This window comes from Arvicanthis niloticus, chromosome 6, assembly GCF_011762505.2.
Source record: "Arvicanthis niloticus isolate mArvNil1 chromosome 6, mArvNil1.pat.X, whole genome shotgun sequence".
NCBI lineage: Eukaryota > Metazoa > Chordata > Mammalia > Rodentia > Muridae > Arvicanthis > Arvicanthis niloticus.
In genome coordinates this window covers 12,490,623-12,511,728 of record NC_047663.1, presented here as the reverse complement: position 1 = coordinate 12,511,728, position 21,106 = coordinate 12,490,623, and the positions used below count along the sequence as shown (strand labels likewise).

The following is a 21,106-nucleotide window of genomic DNA, read 5'->3' as shown; positions in this document are numbered from 1 at the left end:
TTATATCAAAGTACAGTCAAAGGAATAATTAACAAAAATTATTTATATATACTTGATTATTGTGCCAGCTTCAACAAAATAAAATATAGTATGGTACCAGCTAAATTACGTCTACAGTCATTATTTTAATAAGTGTAACATGGTATAAATCAGACACTGGTTTATAGTAAGTAGAAGCAGCAATACAGTATTGTATTCTCTTATAAATCCCAATAATATATTTTACACATGAGTGTTTTGCCTCCATGTACATATGTGTACCGTGTAAATGCAAGATAACTGCAGAGGTTAGAAGAGGGTGTCAGAACCTTCTAGCATAACCAGCAGCACAGATATGGACAGAGTGCTCAGGGTCTTTATGTCATGTGCCTCCATGTTGGGAAGTGTTCCCTCCACAGGAATTAGTGGCAGTTTCATAAATTAGACCTCTGTACCCAGGAGGGCATTTGCACAAAAAGCCTCTTTTTCCTGGGGTATTCACACAAGTGGTAATTCCTCAACAGGGACTGAAGAAGCAAGGGTCTTTAGATCTTCACAGTCTTTGTCCAAATCATTGACTATGTCTAAGCAACAATTGTTGTCTTGTAGAAAACCCTTGTGCATATAAATTGTTTTGGCAAGAACCTAAGGCTCTTCCCAGCAGCTAACCACAAGAGATGCAAAGACACATGGTCAAACATTAGACCAAGCTCAGGAAATCTTGTCAAAGAGTTTGGGAAAGGACTGAGGAATCTGGAAGATACAGGGATTCCACAGTAAGACTAATAGAGCCAACTAACTTGGATCCTTAGAGGTTCCCAGAGACTGAGACACCAACCAAAAAGTACACAAGGGTTGGACCTACCCCTTCCCCTGCACACATGTATCAGATGTGCAGCCTGGTCTTCATACGGTTCCCCCAACAACTGGAGCAGGGACTTACCCTAACTCTATTGTCTGCCTATGGATCCTGTTTCTCTAACTGGGCTGCCATGTCTGGCCTTAGTGAAAGAGGATATGCCTACTCCTATAGTGACTTAAGGTGCCTGGGTGGGCTGCTACTCAGTGTGTTTGTGGAACCTCCCCTATCCCACAGGTAAAGAGGAAGGTTGGTTCAGGGAGAGGCCTTGTGAGGGTGGTGCTGCAAAGAGAGTGAGTGCTATGATTGGAACGTGAGGTGATTAAATAAATTAATGAAAAAGAGAAAAGATAAAACAAAGATATGGGTGGAAATATTATATGCTACTGTGTTGCTGAATACATCTTGGAACCAAAACAAAGGTTGTATGACACCTGTAAATGAAAGATGGAAAGAAAAACCCAAATACTATAAAAAAGTTCTTTTCTACTACAAAACAAAAGAAGAAGAAGAAGAAGAAGAAGAAGAAGAAGAAGAAGAAGAAGGAGGAGGAGGAGGAGGAGGAGGAGGAGGAGGAGGAGGAGGAGGAGGAGGAGGAGGAGGAGGAGGTGGTGTCAGATGTCATGGAACTGGAGTAACAGCAGACAGTTGTGAGCTGCCATAAGGATACTGAGAACCCAATGCAGTTTCTCTGAAAGAGCAACAAGTGCTTTTAACTGCTGATCCATCTCCCTAGTCACCCTGATACTATGTTTAATAAGCTAAGAACAAAAATGAAACAAAACCAAAGAAGAATGGAAAAATTCAAAATATACCCAGTGCCTATGTTGATATCTCTAAAATAATCTTTCCTGTAGATACTATGTTCAATGCTATATATTCTGTTAAGACTTAAACAAAATAAAACAGATACAAGTCAAATCCCAACTCTTAGGTTACTAGAAAACATACCTGCCATGAAAGGGACAGCAGCTACCTTCTCCATTATCTGTTGTGTCATGTTGGTGACAGGCATGTACCCTATCGTGAATCCAGATTGTCTAAAAGAATCGACTCGTCCCAGATCCTTGGTGGGCACTGAAGAAAAGTCAGTAGCTTCATGACCATGAGGATACCAGTACAAGAAAAGCAGAAGGAGCAACGAACTCACCCACTCCTACACAGCCCAAGAACAGGGAGAAAAATCACAATTCCAAATTACTCATCCATAACCAACAGAGAGAAAATCATGATTCCAAGTTATTCCTCCATAACCATTTGGCCACTGAATTTGCCTCTTTCTTTGTAAAAAGTCCAGTGTGTCTTAAAGACCAACTACATGAAACATGTGTGACACAAAATCATCAGTAATTTCAGTCAGTTATTGATAGGAATATGAGTGTGTTGGCTTTTTAGTGCCTGTGCCGAGACAGGTCCTCATGAGAAAGTACAAAAGGCAACCAGCTTCTGTTTACAATATTCTCACCTAGCGCTACCTTGGCAGCCAGTTCGAGCCATCTTTGATTTGTTGGAAATCTGGTTGTTGAAGAGGCAGCATAATGTAGTTACAGCAAGTAGTGACTACACAGCAAGATTTTTTTAAAGGATACTCAGCAGAATGGTGATCATCTGAGGGGTACGATCTTGCTTTGGTAGTTAGAAACCCTTGCTATTCCCAAAATCCCAATAAATTAATTTGTTTCACCAGTGCATAAGCTTAGACATTTTTTTCATAATTTTTTTTGGCACCAAATACGTGTCCAACCCTTTCTGATATTTTAGAAGTAAAAATTTTTAAACAAGAAAGATATTCAAGACCTGCAGAGATGGCTCAGCGGTTAAGGGCACTAGCTGCTCTTCTTGAGGACACAGGTTCAATTCCCAGCACCTACATGGCAGCTCACAATTGTCTGGAACTCCTGTTCCAGAGGCTCCAACACCCTCACACAAACATACATGCAGTCAAGACACCAATGTACAGAAAATAAAAGTAAATAAATAATAAGAGAAATTCAAATGAGAAAATAGCAAATACCCCCTATGAGGGTTTTATTTTTCACAGCTTTAGACTACTAAAAGAAAATTTTATGGGTCCCATGAAAAACATATATAAAAGGGCCTTATAGATTCTTACTCCCTAGCCTGAGTTGGCTAAAGTTGCCCCTCTGGTTTGCCAACCAGAGGCCTGTTAATCCATAAACAAAGAATGCAGAGTTACAGGACAATGGGCTACTGAGTTATCCCAGGAATGAAGATAAGAGATAAACATCCACCTGCAGGAACTGCTCCCCGCCCCCATGGACCAGTTTGGCCAGATGTTCAAAAATTGGAAAACAACCAATCGTGTGCACCCGCGCGCGTGCGCGAAAGTTTCTCCTTTTCCCCACCCCAAGCTTATATTAACCCTAAACCCTGGTGCCACGAGGTCGATGCCCCTGTCTCCTACATTGAGACATGTGTCGGCCCGGAACGTTCCGCCATTAAACTACCTCGTGTTCTTGCAGCAAGTTGGTCTTCCGTGTGTCCTTTGGGTGCGCGCCATCCTGTGACTCGAGTGGGGTCCTCTTTGGGGGCTTCCTGAGCCTTACACTACCACCAACCTAACTCCTGTGTCTACGAGTAGTAAGAGTGGTGAGACCAGGGCTTTAACAGATGTTTGTTGAAGTCTGAATTTCTGGCTGGGGTTAATGCTTTTAAACCAATTAAGGAAAGTCTCTTCAAACATACTCATGGTCTTAAAACAGTTCCTGCTGTCTAAGGGAGGTTCACTCATTCATTTATTTTTTGGCATGTAGGGTGATATAGGAGAAAAGCACATGCAGTGCTTGGGTAAAATACGTTTATATTATCAGCAGACAGTGGCAATGACATGGAACCATACCATCAAGGTCTCTCTTCTCAGTCTCCATTTCTTAAGAAGGTTCTTCTTTAATAAAGCACAAGTTTGTTGGCGCACACTTATCTCTCTCTTGATCATGTTGCCCTATTAATGAGAAAAAGGATAGAGAAAGGAAAATAAATAAAGTGCTTAAGAGGAATAGCCAATGGATGAAGAGTAGCCTGCTGAGGTCACTGATCTAAATGAATGCTCATCACTTCCCCCAATCCCTACTCTGCTCATTTTTTTATTCACTGGCACACTCTTCCAGCCACCAGTTCATACCTCTCAGCTCTGCATTTACCCTTCAGAACTTTCTCTACAAAGATGCAACTGGCCTTTTGATGTTTAATTTTAATACTAGCTGGACTGATGTAAAGCTTTGTCAATAGATGGCTTTTCTTAGTTTGTTTTCTATTGTTACATTTAAAAAAATGAGGCTAGGTACTTTACAAAGGAAAGATGGTTATTTGGGTCAATTTTCCTGGTGACACAACATGCTACTTTTCACCTTGGCAAGGTCTCCTAAGCTATATCACAGTATGGTACAGGGTTTATGGTTCCACCACTCTTAACATCACCACACGGTAGCCAAGTGGCTAGAATGAGAACTTTTAGAGAGTTTAGGAGACAAACAGAATCCAAGCTCTAGGAGAACTGGAGGAGTATTTTAGAAAAAAAGAGGCCACCCTTGGCTCATGGCAGCTTGCCGGCTGGGCTTTTACAGGAAGCATACTTTCTTACTGCTCAGACTAAGTGGTTCTCTGTAGTGTAAGGAACATGCAGAGGCTGTGGATCTCCATGCATTTTCTCTAGCCTTGGCTTCAGCACTGCTAATGTAGAGACCATTCCTCACAACTCCATTTCCCTTACCTTTGCTATTACAAAGACCACACACTCTGATTCTTTTTATTTATTTATTTTCATCTATTGAAAATAATTTATTTTCTCACATAGTATACCCTGATTATAGTTTCTCCTCCCTCCACTTTTCATAGATCCTCTCACCTTCCCTTCCCTCCAGATCCACTCCCTTTCTGTCTCTCATTAGAAAAAAAGCATGTTTCCAAGAGATAACAACCAAACATCAAAATAAAATATAATAAGATGAAGAAAAAAAAAAAACCCTCATGTACAGAAGGCAGCTGTCTTATCTATATACTGAATGGTCTTTAGATTTATTCTGTAAATAGTCTAGCTTGGTACCTCTGTTGAGCCGAGCCATTTTTGTATATAGGAGTTGTTTTTCATTCTAAGTACTTAGCCACTAGTTCATTAACTTTGTTAACCTCACTTAGCACACCCATTTTGCTTTCATTTTAACCTAATTTAACAGCTCTCTTGGCCTTGTATTTTACATGTACTTCTCATTTAGAAAGCACTTCTGGGGACAAAGAGATGGCTCAGTGGTTAGGAGCACAGTAGCTCTTACAGAGGACCCAGGCTCAGCTCCAGCATGCACACTGGACAGCTCACAGTCATCTGCAACTTCAGTTCCAAGGGACATAACACGCTATTCTGGTCTCTGTAAGGTACCTGTGTGCACATGGTACACATACAGCAGAGCAGGTACACACATGCATATACACAAATAAAAACTCACCAAAAAGGAAAGCATTTCCATATTTTGAAATTTATATGTACATATTCCTTATTTTCTTCAAGTGGTTTTAACTGGTGTTTTTGGTCAGTAAGTGTGCCCTCCCCCCAGCCTTGAGCAGGCCCGAAGGAGTCAATTTACCACAATAGACAAAACAATAGGACCCAGGAGGCACTACCTGCCTTGGCCACCTGCAGTCTGCTACAGGGGCTAAGAAGAATAGACAACCTACTGAGCTTGCATTTAGTTACCTCCAGGCTATGATCTCCTCACCCATACCTGCTGAAGGGAGGAGTTTTGTGGTGGAGGTGGGGTTTCCCCTTTATATTTGAAAGCAGAATATTAAACTTCTGGCTTTGATCAGAACTTTTCCCCTTTCATTCCCAGCCTTCCTTTCAGGTAAACCCGGTTGATTGAAGCTGCTGGCAGCTACAGATTGGTGCCTAAATCTTGGGGCCTGAAAATGGAAGACCAGCTGAGAAACACTGTCTTGGGTGGAGCTCCATGGAAAATGGAAGAAGAAGAGTATCCCAAGCACTTGGTGAGCAATGAACAGCATTGATGCTAGTGAAATTATGGCTGTGTTTGCAGGAAGTGTGTTTAAGGGGGATAAGGTCTAGGTTGAGTAGGTGTTGACCTGAAGTGAGCTCATGTAGGAGGTGACAGTGAATTTTGGGATAGGAGAATTCTAATAGGCATCTTCCTGAAGCCCAAGAGTTGCCTTAGGTGAGAGGAGCAGGGTTAGAAGGAATTAGAAAGAGATGAAGCGTTAGATCTTGCAGGCTGTGGTAGCAAAAAAGAATGAAAAGACTGTTTCAGAGCTCTCCTAGGAACAGGAGAAAATTCAAGAGATGTCTTGCAATCTTCTCTGGCTTTTACAGGAGAAATCCGTAATTCTGCTTTCTTTGTTTATTATTTGTCCTTGGCATGCCAATGTCCACATGCGTCAATTGTTTGTTTTTTGTTTCGCTGTCTGAATGATCAGTGTTCTATGTTTTATGGTGTTCTATGTTTTATGTTCAAAAGAAAAGATTGTTAAAATTGCTTGATCCACCCCTTGATCTAGTTTAACTTGGTTTTAAAGGCAGTCTTAATGTGCACAGATAAGTTACCCTACATCTGTAGCTAAGAGTCAAACTGAGCTAGAAAAGCCTTTCCAAAAATTGATTGTCAGTATAAGCTGCTTTTAAAGGGACCAGCAGTTTTTTGGATTCTATAAGGAAGCTAAGAGTTGTTTGTCCTAGAAAAATCTCTGTGACAAGGTGCTTTTATCTTGAAATTACAGCTAGAAAAATTTGTTTCAGATTGGTTTTAAAGGTATAAATATGTTCTGCATGTCTTGGTTGTAGATTGTCAGCCTGTAAGTTATTGGGTATGATTAAAAATTTGCAACCTTGGTAACAGAAAGTTGGTTTAAAAGTGGTAACTCAGGTTTGGAGTTATTTAGAAACCAGATATATAAAGATAAAATTTAAAAACAATGTCTCTTTAGTGAGATATTAAAAGCTGCACTATCATGCATTCATATATTGTAGAGTGAAAAATTATAAAGGCCATTTTATGAAATATGTGTAGATTCTTTGCCCTTAGACCTTGGCAGAAAAGTGCAGATTCCAGAAGGAGGAACTGAAAATAAGATTTCAGGCCTTCACTTCCCTGGAGCACATTCTGGATGGAGGACATTATTCCCCGAATCAAGCCTCAGGCAGTAGGCCCGCCTATGGGTGGAAGAGGCTCAAGGCAGGAAGACACATTCCTGACCATAATAAATACAAGCCATCTAGGTGGGGCTGTGACTGGAGGAAGTGAGAAATATTTTGTAATGACGGTATAGGGAACAGTGACTTGGTAAGACCACATTTTTGAGAAGAATGAGTGTGCAGAGTGATTTTCACATGACTCTAGATCATTTGGGCTAGATTCCTCTGAAATGTTCCACTGTTCTTGGTTACCCCTCCCTCCCTTGGTCTTCCCAGTGCTATGTTCAAAATTTGTAAAACAACCAATCATGTGTAACCGCGCGAAAATGCAACCAATCATGTATAACCGTGCGAAAATGCCTTCCTTTCCCCACCCCATGCTATAAAAGACCCCTTAGCCCACCATTCAAGGCCAAACCTTGCTCTTGGAGCTAGAGAGCTTGTGGTTTGACGGCCGGCTAACTTCCCTAATAAAGCCTCTGCTGATTGCATCCAGGTATGGTTTCTTGTGATCTTTGGGTGGTCGTGATTTCCTGAGACTTGAGGAAGGGTCTCCCGAGTATGGGGGTCTTCAATATAAGAATTGGCAGCAAAACTTTGTAACATAAAAGTAGTCTTCTTGGTGTTGATTTTAGAGAAAATAGATTGTTTACATTGTTAAAAATTGGTTTTGTTTCCCAGAATTATGGTTATACTCTAATGTTGCAAAACAAACTTAAAAAATATAGTTAAACTGCCACTTTTCCATTGGCTGCAGTTGGCATTCACAACAGTCTAAGGGCCAAGAGTTATGATTACACTGGAGAAATTTAAATAATGGCTGCTTTTCCCATGGCATTGTAACTGTACCTGCTGGTAAAAGAATTGTTCAACTTGTTTTGGTTTTTTTGCATCTACTTCCTTCCAAATTTGTTAAGAATGAGCAAGGACAAGATGGCTTTGGTTCCTCTAATGTATATTGGTTTTAATCTATTACCAGCAAGAGACCTAATCTTAAGTTATGTAACAATTATTAGAGAACAATGTTGCCTTCTGCTTGGCCTTTATCTGATACTCTCACTCAGCTAAAAAAGATTGGTTATTGAATTAATCCAAAACAAAGTTCAAATTTAAGATTTATGAAACTAATGGGGCATTACAGCCTGACTTGCCTACTCCAGCTGCCAATCCAGTAATGCATATAGAATTATTATAGATCTAGAAGATTGTTTTTATACCATTCCTTTACATTTCTGGTAAAGGTGAGAGGTTTTGCATTCAGTAAATTTGTTCATAATTTTTGATATCCCATGGAGCAATATCATTAAAAAAGGTTTGCCTCAAAGAATGGTTAATTGCCTTACATTATATTAAAAAAAATTGTTGTTGCCTTAATACAAAAAATTAAGAGTTTGAATCTTTCAGTGTATATTATTCATTGTATGATATTTTATTAGCTGATCTCTCTGAAGGAGTTTTTCTGCAAGCCTTTGCTCTAATATAATGAGCTTTAAAATTTTGGAGTACTTGTTGCTCCAGAAGAGATTCAAAGGCAATATGTTTTCACTATTTGAGACCTCAGTTATATCCTAAGCAGATTGTAGCACAGAAAATTCCAACAAAATAGATAGTTGGGGCTAGAGAGATGGCTCAGCTGTTAAAGGCTAGACTCAACTAAAAATATAAGAGTTGAATTCCCAGCAACCACATGGTGGCTTACAACCATTTTTGGTGGTGTTCTAGTGCCCTCTTCTGGCTTGTAGGTTTACATACTAAAAAGAAATGGGTTGCTTTTAATTCGATTTGCTTGTTAAGAGATTGGCTAAAACCTTATCTTAAGCTTACCATAAGAGAATTTGAAGCTCTGTTTGATATTCTCAAGGGGAATGCAAGCCCTAATTCCCCTTGACAATTAACTAATAAAGTAGAGATAGCTTTGCTGAAAGTAGAGTAAGCTGTTAGTTATCAACAGAGAAACTATATAGACTATGATAAATTGTTGGCTGTTTGTATTATTACTATTCATATGCCTGCAGCAGCCCTTTGGCAAAAGAAACCATTATCGTAGATTCATCTTTCTTCATCTACAAGTAAAATTTGAACATCCTATTATAAAATTATTATTGTGTTACTATAATATTGTAGGATAGAATCCTAAAAACATTTTTGATAAAATGTTTATTCCTTATCCCAAATAGCAATTAAATTGGTTATTGAAAAATAAGGATATTTGGCCTATTACATGGCAAACATTTTAGGCAAATTTGATGACCATTATACAAAAGACAAGTTGTTACAGTTTTTCTCTATGCATGCTTTTATACTTCCTATAAATTTACTACGCATGCATCCCATAGGAAAAAAAAATGTACTTTATTTACAGATGCCTCATCTATTGAGAAAACAGTATATGTAATTAGATCATATGCTTATTTTCTTGAGTTTCCCCTGCTTCAGCACAAATAATTAAATTATGTGTTATAACCACTGTTTGAAATGCTGAAAAATCAAACTTTCAATTTATATAATCATAGCCAGTATATGGCTCATGATTCATAATTGCGTAAAATTGTTCCTTTTTTAGATACTGCTAATTCTCAAATTTTATAGTCATTTATAAAAATACAGCTTAATTTAAGAAACATGTACTGTTTCTTAACTTTATAAGACATTTAAAAGCTCATATTGGATTGCCTGAACCCCAGGGCAATGCCAGAGCAGATTTGTATACTAGGCAGATTATAGGTCTTTCAGAAATATTTGGCCATACAATCTTATTCTTTACAGCATCAAAATAGTAATAGCTTGAGACAACAATTTGGCATTTCTAGAAAGTATGCAAGTTAAATTGCAAAAACTTGTTCTCAGTATCTTCAATTTTTTCATAATGGTGTTAAGCCTTGAGGACTTACACGTAATCAATTTTGGCAAGAAGATGTTACTCATTTTTTATTTTAAAAAATTAAAATATGTACATGTGACTTGACATCTTTTAGGCTTTCTAGTTTCAACTACTTTAACAAGAGGAGCAACTAAAAATATAATTAGTTATTGCCTATATTATTTCCTGTGCTTGGTGTTCCATATCAGACTAAGGTAATGGAACTGGCTATTGCAGTTATTTGACTACAGTCAAACATTTGAGATATTTTGTTGACAATTTAATATTACTGAGATTTTCTTATTATCTTCAAGGATAAGAAATTGTGAAAGAGAGATTATAAAATTTTAAAATAATATCTTCATAACTCTCTAAGTGTGGGAAAAGTAGCTACTGGTGCTTCTCCTCTGGTTTTACAAGGAACTCTGAAAAAATGGCTTTTTAAACTGGAAAGGGGGAATTATGCCCCCCATGTTCACCAAAAGCACACCTTGCTTTTGTTTTATTTGTTTCAAATTTTCTGAAAACTGATACTAAAGGTCAGTCTGCAGAAGATTGCCACTGGCATCCAGTCACTTCCAGCTCATTTGCCAGGGTCATGTGGAGAGACCCCTTAACTAATACTTGGTGTGGTCCCAATCCTGATTTAATTTGGGGTTGTGGGTCAGTCTGCATTTTTTTTTTTCAGAAAAAGAAAATGGAGCCTGATGGCTGCCTGAAAGACTGGTCCATCAAGTGGAAACAGATCTCGAGCCTAATAATTATGATTCTAATGATGAAGATTGCTCAAAATCAGTCAGCTGACTTAACCTGGCATATAGTCTCTGTTCTTACTGGAGAGTGTTTTTTATCATTACTTAAAGCCACCCACTATATACCTGGTGGCTAGACTTGTGTCTGATCCCTGCTAATTAGCAGTTGGATTAGGTACTGGAACATTTCTGCTCTCAGCCTTATATTCTACATTGCTTGGATAATCATGTTGCTTTTAACCTTTGCACCTTGTGTTTTAAGCAGATTGATTGCCCTCACACAGGATCGCTCTCAGCAAGCTCAGCTATTCATCATGGCAGCTACATATTGCTGTGAAGAATTGCATCTAGTACATGTCCACAGGTCCTTTGGTCTGAATGTGGTCTTGGTCTAAAGAGTGTGCCAATGATGGCTGGTTAGTCAAAGACGGGTAAGAGTGTTCTTGAGCTCCTATAAACCTAGGCAGAGGCATACATCAATACACTATGTATGTTTTCCTCAAAGATGGGTAATACAGGAGTAATATGGACACTGACCTAAGCCAGGCATGGTTACTCGGCCACTCGAGAACCTAGATGAGATGAAATTTTGTGCCCCTTCCAGATATTGGCACTGCCAACTTGAAAAATTAAGGGGGAGCTGTGCCCTCCCCCTAGCCTTGAGCATGTTTGAAGGAGTCATTTACCACAGTAGAAAAAACAATAGGACCCAGGAGGAACTACCTGCCTTGGTGGCCTGCAGTCTGCTACAGGAGCTAAGAAGAATAGACTGCCTGCTGAGCTTGCATTTAGTTACCTCAGGGCTGAAATCCCTTCACCCACACTGGCTGAAGCAAGAAGAAGTTCTGGTGGTGGGGGTGGGGTTTCCCCTTAATATTTGAAAGCAGACTATTAAACTTCCTGCTTTGATCAGAATACTTTGTCTTGGCCCCATGTTTTCATTCCCAGCCTTCCTTTCAGGTGAACCCGGTTGACTGAAGCTGCTGGCAGCTACAAGTAAGCTTGTGTATATACAGTGTAAGACAGTAGGACCTAAGATGATGTTGGCAAACGGTGTTCCTTTTATGTCTTTCAAGCATGTTGTCCTGGCATTGACTATTTAAGCTCTTTCCTTTTATTTTTGATTGTTTTTTATTTCTCCTCTCTCCTCTCTCAAATACTAGATATACATATGTTTGAGATTTTTAATTACTCTATTTATTAAGTTAGTTTTGCTTCAGCATTTCTTACACACAAGACAGTTTGGAACTTCATAGTAAATGCTCCCAAATACCAGGTAAGGCCTTCACTTAATCTTTTCACAGTGGTCTTGACCGTCCTTACACCTTCCCTCCTATGTCAGACACAACCAACCCTTCACCACGGCACCTTATCTTCTTTCTGTTGACTTTTCTGCTGACCTGTGCAGAATCTTATCTACTGGACCCCATATCTGAGGACCTGAAAGAATGGGGCGGACTACAGTCTGATGCTGCAGACAATCTTACTTCAGTTTCAATGTACTTTTATACATGAATTTAGCAAAGAAAGCAATGATCTAAAAAAAGGTTTGAGTTCTAAAAAACATGGTCAGAAAATATGTCAAGAAATGGCAGAAAGCACATAGTGAAAATTGACAGAGCAGCCCTTTCCCAGAACTTCCTCAGGACAGTGCAGTTGAAATTCAATGGCCTGGCACGGAGTATAGATTATATCTGGGAAAGCATGAAAGTGAAGCAGAAGGCCATACCCAGATTCAGGGCATATGAACCAGATTGGGTTCTATAGCTATGATCTGAGATCCACCAAGAATAAACATGCCTTATAAATTGAATGAATTCAACACAGGAGACACAAAATCACATCTAAGAACAATCCAGCGAACAAAATGCACCCGAGGTAAAAGGCTTTCTTTCTACTTTTCTCCCTGAACCCTCTCTCACAGTTCTCTAAGGTATTGTTCATCAGAGGTCATCCTTTAGACCATGTTTTGACATTTTCTTTTCCTAATTCCAAACAATACTCCATTGACAATGATGAAGGAATTCCTTTTAGTCAGTGGAATATAAACAGAAGAAATACATGGCATTTGTGAGTCTAAAGAAATGGATGAATTTCTCTTTTCATTTTTCCACTTAAGATGAGTTTGAAGATGGTGTATGAAGTGAGAGATAGCTGGAACCTTAAAATCTTAGAGCAGAGAGGCCAACCACTGGCCACACACATGGCTTATTGAGCAAGAAATTAGATTTTATTGTATTTGAGTCAACATATAATCTTGGTTTGATTTACTCTCACGGCCCCACTATACATTAACTAACATTCTTATTGAGAGACATGAGAGATGTTTTTTATTGCAGAGTGTCATCACTAGAGACTCTAACTTTTCAAAATGCTGAGCCTGCTGGGCCATTGATGGAGCAGCCACATCAGTCCCCTCCCAAGATGCAGGTAATGTCATAGCACAGGGGCCAGAAAGAATGTAAGAGCCCGAGGATGAGGAGGAGTGCTCTGAGGGGCTGGTCTCAGGATGTGATAGAGCTGTTGTATATAGGATAATGGCTGTGTTTACCTGCACAATAGCCCCACATGATCAAGAGACTTAAAACTTCCAACAGAGATCATATCCAGAGATTAGACATCCTCCCAGTTGAGGGATGGAGCCACCCACCCATCTCAAAAATATTAACCCAGAATTGCTACTGTCTAAAGGAACAATGCACGAACAAAGAGTGATCTGAGACTGAAGGAAAGGCCATCCAGAGACTGCCCCACCTAGGCATCCATTCCATCTGCAGACACCAAACCCAGGCACTATTGCTGATGCCAAGAAGTGCTTGCTGACAGGAGCTTGGTATAGCTGTGCCCTGAAAGGCTCTGCCAGAGCCTCATCAATACAGATGTGGATGCACACAGCCAACCATCAGACTGAGGATGGGGACCACAATAAATGAGTTTGGGGAAGGACTGAAGGAGCTGAAGGGGTTTGCAACCCCATAGGAAGAACAAAAATATCAACTAACCAGACCCCTCAGAGCTCCCAGGGACTAAACCACCAACCAAAGATTACACATGGAGGAACCCATGGCTCCAGCTGCACATGTAGCAAAGGATGGCCTTATATGACATCAGTAGAAAGAGAGGCCCTTGGTCTTGTGTAGGTTTGATGCCCAGTGTAGAGTAATGCCAGGGCAGGGTGGCGAGGTAGGGAGTAGATGGGTGGGTGGAGGAGCACTCTCATAGAAGCAGGGGGAGGGGAATGGGATAGGGGCTTTGTGGAGGGGAAACTGGGAAGAGAGATAACAATTGAAATGCAAATACATAAAATAACTAATAAAAAATTTCCAACAGAGGCTCCAGAGCCTCAACCCCTACCTTAGGAGCTAATGGTGGTTTATAGCTGCTGAGGGAGGGAAAGTTGCTGTTCTTTGTATGTGTGGAGGGTAGGGATTAGCAAGTTGCTCCTGACCTCGCATATGGATGGTACTGATTTGACTTGGTGGTTTTTAAAAAAAATAAAATAAGATATGACGTTGAGAGGCAGGTAAGTTGGGAAGGGGTGGGGATGGTGTAGGAAGAACATATAAATAAAACTATTTAAGAGACTTTTTAAGAATAGTTAGGAAGGAAAGAAGGAAGAAAGAGAGGAAGGGAGGGAGAGAGGGAGGGAGGGAGGGAGGGAAGAAAGGATATAAAAAGGAAAGAACTAACTCTAATAACCCTAAATTCCAAACTAATTAAATCAAGGAGAATTAAAAATTTTACACTGCTAAGTATTCTTCTATGTGGATTTGCTTTCCAGTTACTAGTTTATTTCTCTAGTAATATTATATACTTTTTTGATTCTCTACAGAAGACTTACTGAATATTGTGTGCTTCTTGCTTGTATTATTATTATTATATTATGTATTACATGCATTAATAATTGCTGATTTACAGAAATTCTACAGATTGTATGTATACACACATATACATATATACTACATACATATATATCTTGTCTCTTAAAATACCAACAAATTCTATGATTACTATGGTATTTTAAAGACAAAGCCCCTTAATGACAGAGAAGTCATCTTAAAATTTCCCTTTAGCTGTTTACAGAATATCTTGACCTTGTGTGTACAGAAGAATGATTACTCAATTTGAAGACATACGGTGATAGCAGGTACTCTTATTGAAGTGAGAAAAGTGCATTTGTTAAATCCCAACCTGATCTTGGGCTAAAAGTGAGGTCATTCTGCCCTTCCTGCTCTACAGTACTGAAGGAACTTTTGCTAACTTTCTTTGTTCAGCTTCTGCAATTACAAGGCTTTCTGCTCCCTGATCAGAGACACCATGATGACACAAGTGTGCCCTATTCTTATTTAAAGTACATTTACTGCTGTGCTTGCTAACAGACATTGCAGGTATGTCAATGAGATGTACCAAACTTGTGGATTTTAACCTTGAGGAACTCAAGCTAGTTCTTCAATAGTCACCCATATGGACATAATTGATTTTACCTAATTGATTTTTTTCTCTATCTAGAGTTCTACGACAATTATTACATTGAAAGGCTAAATTTTAAAACAACTGGAGTACTTTACCAATGAATGTTCTGAATACAGAAGATGTGTTGGTGATGGTGTCTGTATGTTTGTGTGTGTGTGTGTGTTTGTTTGTGTGTGTGCATTTGTTTGTGTGTGTCTCTGTGTGTGTCTGTGTGTATGTATATAAAACTTGAAGATGGCAGATATAGTGAACATAATCAAGAGTTTGAGCATAACCTCTTCATAGTGAGTTTAAGCCAGCCTGAGAGCATGATACCTTATCTCAAATGAACAAACCAACAAAACACACACACACACACACAGAGAGAGAGAGAGAGAGAGAGAGAGAGAGAGAGACAGAGAGACAGAGAGACAGAGAGAAAGAGAGAGCAAGAGAGAGACAGAAAATTAATATAGTTCTGAATATAATATTTAAACACCTAAATAATCATAGTTGAGGGCCTAATATCTTGTCATAGATACATTGGTAGTCAGCCTTTCAAACTGAACCTTTTCCAAATTTAATCAAATTTTGGATGAAACTCACATATGTATTTTTTTACTCTGGTTTTCTCAGATGATATATCCTAATTACAGTTTTCTCTCCCTCTACTCCTCCCAGCTCCTCCCCACCACCTCTTCCATCCCTTGCTGTCTCTCAGTAGAGAAGAGCAGGCTTCTAAGGCAGACTCAGAGATCCTACAAGACCTGAACTCCTGCTAAATTTATAGGAGAGGTTTCATTTATCCTGTTATGGAATTATTTGTGATTCATGCCACCCAATATGTGAGCTACAGAAGGATGAATCATTTCTGAGGCTGATTAAAATAAAACAGGTTAAAAATTTGTTATTGAAAGGTCCGGGACTCCCCAGAAAGGAGGTCCACTTAAGTCACAGGATAGCACGCACCCAAAGGACACACGAGAGACTGTCTTGCTGTAAAGCACATGAGGTGGTTTATTAAATCAAAGCTCTGGGCCAGCCCATATCCCCATATCTCACATAGGGGATAGAGGGACTGACCTTGTGGCTTAGGGGTCTAGCGCTTATATATGGGCGGGGTGGGGAAAAAGCGAACTTTCACGTGGGTGCACAGGATTGGTTGTTTTACCTTTTTTGAACACTAGTAGGCCGTACCATGGGGGCAGGGTGTAGTTCCTCCCTTGGCCAGTCAGTTTCTGGGATGTTCTTAACAAGCCTTTGTCTTGTAACTCCCCCTCCTCTGTAACTAATTAGATGGGCCCAAACCTGCTGGCAGGTGCTTTTCTGCCCAAGGTCTAAGGCGAAAAATTTACACATATTTCATAAAATGGCCTTTATAATTTTTCACTCTACAGTTATGTCATTCATGAGCTCACATGAACAGTCAGGGAAATAAAATGCTGTCTTCTCACCATGAACAAACAAAAACAAGTAGAGTGCAATGAAACACTGAAACAAAAATCATTCAGCTCAGTCTGCCTCTGCATGTCCCTCCCATGTTAGGTCTGTGTGGCTCAACAAAAATTTCAAGTTCATAGAGTTCATTCTGGCCCCTTCTCTTGCATGAGAATATCTCAGCTAAAACATCTTCCCAATTTAAGGGATACATGAATATTTTACCATTAGGCGTAACATTTTCTGTATTCTTGGTCAAGTCTTTATTAGGATTGGAATGACTATTTTTCCTAGTTTTCTGAAGTTTTGATTCATAATTGTCTTGCATCTTATTTTTGCACTTGAGAAATATTTTACCATATCCTAATACTTATATTTAATAGAATCTGCTACTGTCAATAGATTACATCAGTAGGCTAACTTTTTAAAACTATTGCTTGTGTCTATAAAACTTTCTTCATGGGTCAAGTTTTAAGTTCTTTAGTTTTTTTGAGACAGGTTCTCTTCTGTCAAACCTTTGAACTCCCTATATAGAACAGGTTGGCCTCAAACACACAGAGATCCATCTGCCTCTACCCTCTGAGTATCACTTGATAGAACCTATAGAGACCATACCCAGAGGATAGTCACAGTCCCTGGTTGAGGGATGGGGTCACACAGGCATCTCAAAAATTTTAACCCAGAGTTGTTCTTGTCTAAAGAAAGTACAGGGAATAACAGTGGAACAGAGTCTGAAGGAAAGGCCATCCAGAGACTGCCCCACCTAGGGATCCAACCCATCTGCAGACACCAAACACAGGCACTATTGCTGATGCCAAGAAGTGCTTGCTGTCAGGAGCCTGGTATTGTGGTCATCTGAGAGGCTCTGCCAGAGCCTGACAAATACAGATGCGGATGCTTGCAGCCTATCATCAGACTGAGCATGGGGACATCAAGGAAAGAGTTAAGGGAAGGACTGAAGGAGATGAAGGGAATTGCATCCCTGTAGGAAGAACAACAATATCAACTAACCAGACTCCTCAGAGCTCCCAGAGACTAAACCACCAATCAATGAGTACACATGGAGGGACCCATAGCTCCAGATGCATATGTAGCAGAGGATTGTCTTATCTGGCAACAATGAGAGGGGAGGCCCTTGGTCCTGTGGATGCTTGATTCCCCAGCGTAGGGGGATGTTGGAAGGCTGAGGTGGGAGTGGGTAGGTGGGTGGGAAAACACCCACATAGAGGTACAGGGACTGGGCTAGAATAGGGGGCTAGCAGAGGGGAAATACGGAAGGGGGACAACATTTGAAATGTAAACCAATAAAATAGCCAATAAAGAAAGAAAGAGAGAAAGCTGACTACTGTTTTGACTACAGAAGGGAACAGTGATGCTGTTGTAGATGTTGGAGGACTGGGCTGTGTCTGTTTACCTTCCTCTGTCTCTGCTACTGTTGTAGCAGTAGAACTGGATGGTGAAACACTTAAGTACCAGGACCACTATCCCAGCAATGCAGTGGTGGTGGCAGGGAGGCACTTGGATTTCTTAAAATAACATGGACACCCCATGTTTCTCCTGGGTAACATTGTCTGTACACACCTTTATCTAGCTCTTTACTTTAAAACATGGCTGACATTTTAAATATTTGATTCATAAAATACTGACAAGCTGTTCTTCTGTTTAGAACCTAATTAATAGATGATAGTATTTTAAAAGTGAATTAAGTTATGTAGAAACCTTTGCCTTGGACAAGGTCTCACCATGCTCTATTTTTATGTTTAATTTTATTTACCTCTATTCTCATCCTACTTTTTATATTCTTATCATTTTTTACTGAACTGATAAAAATACTTTCCTTCCCTCAATTCCCTGACCTGTCCAAGGCATATTATAAAAGTATTCATATATCTTTAATGGTTGCTGTTTATTTTCCCAAAGAACTGTGATTTATCTTATAAAAATTCAACCGATTTTATTATGATTATTTTTACAAATACTGTCTTCATACTTGAGCTCCCTGATAGATTCTAACTGATCTGGTTATTATGCAGAAATGTGACTCAACTTTTAATCTGAAGTAAGCACAAATAGATTTATGTCTACCAATAATAATACTAACATTATTTCCAGTGAATAGTGGTTTCTGAGGTGATGTCCTGTATCTGGGAGGGAGAGGTAGACTCTCTCTATCTCTACCTGTAGTGGCTTTGGACTGGCTTCATCTGGATTGAGAATTCATGATCCTTTGTCTTGTGTGTGAGCTGGTACACAGGAAAGCATCCCAGGGGCTGTAGTCAGAACTGGCTCAAGAGAACAGCATTATACTGCCATAGAGACTACTTAGCAGAACAGAACAGGGTTTCCCACAGGAGTACATGAAATCACAGCTAATTCAACACTGGGTGAAGACCATCTATAGGAGAGAGTGTGGCTATGCTTATTTGTAAATATCAGTGGGTGATTTGATAAGGGAATTTGTATATATATTTAATTAAACAGGAGTGTAAAATGTCCTGCAGAAGATGTTTCAGTGAATAACACCACTACCTCCTGTTACAACTTCAACAATCAATACTATGCAAACATGCTCTGGTCAGCCTCTTCTGCGAACTATTGGATGTAAATGCTCTTCCCCCCCCCACACCCCCCAGGAGAAAATAGGATACTTAAACTGAATTATAGAAGGGAAAATTCTCAAGAATCTGATGCTTATCAGATATCTGGGAAGCATGCCAGGGGTGTGAATGGCCCAGACTTTGAACCACAAAATCAGTAGCTCCATCATGAATACTATAAATTTGTTTCTAAGTCCTGAGAACTGAATCAAGTGCTAGGATGGAGACCACATGGTGAAACACAGTCACAAGGAGTGGGCAGGTCCTTACCAGAAGTCCTCTTCATGTTCACCGAGAGAGCTCACACATTGGTGTATTTTATAGAATCAAAATTCAGGTGATAAATCCTAGCAAGTCTAAAGGGAGACACAATGGCTGAAGCAGGCTCAGGACCCATTGCCACAGGAGGACCCTGCAGAGGGCTTTTAAAGGAGGTAGGAGGGAAGGTTGACAGACTAAGAAAGGAGCCAACTCATTGAAAGAGAAAAGGAAAGGATGCCAAAACCGGAGCTGCATCAGGTTGGAGTGCCCAGTGAGGGGGCGCTAAGGAGCCTCACAGATTGTTCTCATTCCAGATAATCCAGAGAGAACAACTTTTGAGGGGACTGTGTAGACTGTTGGGTGGCAGAGGTATCTAAATAGAGATCTCAATACAGAATCCCCCACAACCCCACAGTGCATGGCAACTGCAATCTGTCTGCAACTTCTGGTTGATTTTATTTGTAAATCACAATTGCCCCCTTGTCTGTCCACTCCTGGTGTGTGTAGAAAGACTGAAGATATGAATCCTCCTCATCAGTGAAGTAAAAACTATCCAAGATGGTTAAGTGTGTGAGGGTCAGGAAGAGGGGAAGGGGGAGGGAAAGGGAGGAGGAAAGAGAAAGAGAAGAGGTGGAGGGAGAGGAGGAAGAGGGTGAGGGAGAGGGAGAGAGACAGAAAGAGAGACAGACAAGCACACAGACAGAGACAGAGAGGGATAGACAGAAGGAGAGAGATTAAGTTTTGCTCCACCCCTGTTGCTCTGGCAGCCTGACACTTCTGTGCTTCAGGATGAACATTCAGTGTTAGACTGTGAGACCTAGGGAGAGCCTAGCCATTTCACCTGCTGATTTCACCCATGGTGTCAGAAGAGTCAGAGATCCTCCAACAGACAGTTTGTTGAATTCATCAAAAGTGTTCTGTGGACACTCTTGGGAAGCAGTTTCAGAAAAATTGTTAACCCCAAACTGTCAAATTACATCATCAAAGGAAATAACTCCAGAGGCAGCACAAGCTTATCAATCAATCCTGAAGTGTCTCAGCTCTTGACAGTCAGTCTGCTGGTCAATTCCAGATCATTCCCACAGTGATTTTATGGCTCAGCAAAGCATCATGATTGCATATTTTAAAAACATATATGTTAATTCAATACCTTGCTCTATTTAATATTACACACCAGACACCTAAACGTTTCAGAATAGCCCATTGATTTTTAAAAACAACTTTGGCACAGATGGTTAGCATTCCGCTCATAAAACGGTTCAGTTTTTATTATAGCAACAACAATAACAATCCCGATGCCCAAACAAATAAACCCGATAAAAAAGACAAAAATCACAGAATCTTACTTTCAGGAAATGCGAAGCAAGGACTCTGGAAGCACCCTTTATTCCCTGCTGGTACTGTTAGGAATAAAGAGAGTCCCCTTCCCCCTCCGCCTGGACCACCTTTCTAGAATTTAACTGTTTGCTGTCTGTGAACAGGACCAGTGAAAGCTGCTCTCAGCAGGAGTTTATGATCTCAGCTCTGGGTTGGTCTTGGCAAACACCCTGGGGCACGTGACCAAGCAGGGCTGCTTGTCTTTCACTGCTGAGCAGCCAGCCCCCACAGGGCGGTGCCAGTTATATTTGGTCACCTGGCCATATCTCTAACCCGATATAATGGAGGAAATTCGATATTCCCAGCTTGCAGTAAGCCTATGCATTTCTGTTTGATGTTTCCTGGTGACTAGAGGCTGACAGCCACATTTAATGT

The 21,106-nt window shown here is 40.1% G+C and overlaps 1 protein-coding gene across 4 annotated transcripts in view; it reads right to left on the bottom strand.

The window, feature by feature from the left end:
* Positions 1–20,875, bottom strand: part of LOC117710758 (ABC-type organic anion transporter ABCA8B) — a 71,037-nt gene extending 50,162 nt beyond the window's left edge. For 2 of the 4 annotated variants that reach the window (XM_034505937.2, XM_076935542.1), the window contains exons 1-3: positions 20,701–20,875; positions 3,699–3,800; positions 1,790–1,994 (exon numbers count right to left, since the gene is read on the bottom strand). In XM_034505937.2, coding sequence (XP_034361828.1) covers positions 1,790–1,994; positions 3,699–3,794 — 301 coding nt within the window. In that variant the 5' untranslated portion in view covers positions 3,795–3,800; positions 20,701–20,875. The remainder of the gene's footprint in view (positions 1–1,789; positions 1,995–3,698; positions 3,801–20,700) is intronic. The other 2 variants (XM_076935543.1, XM_076935544.1) reach the window with 2 other exon arrangements.
* Between the last annotated feature and the right edge of the window lie 231 nt (positions 20,876–21,106).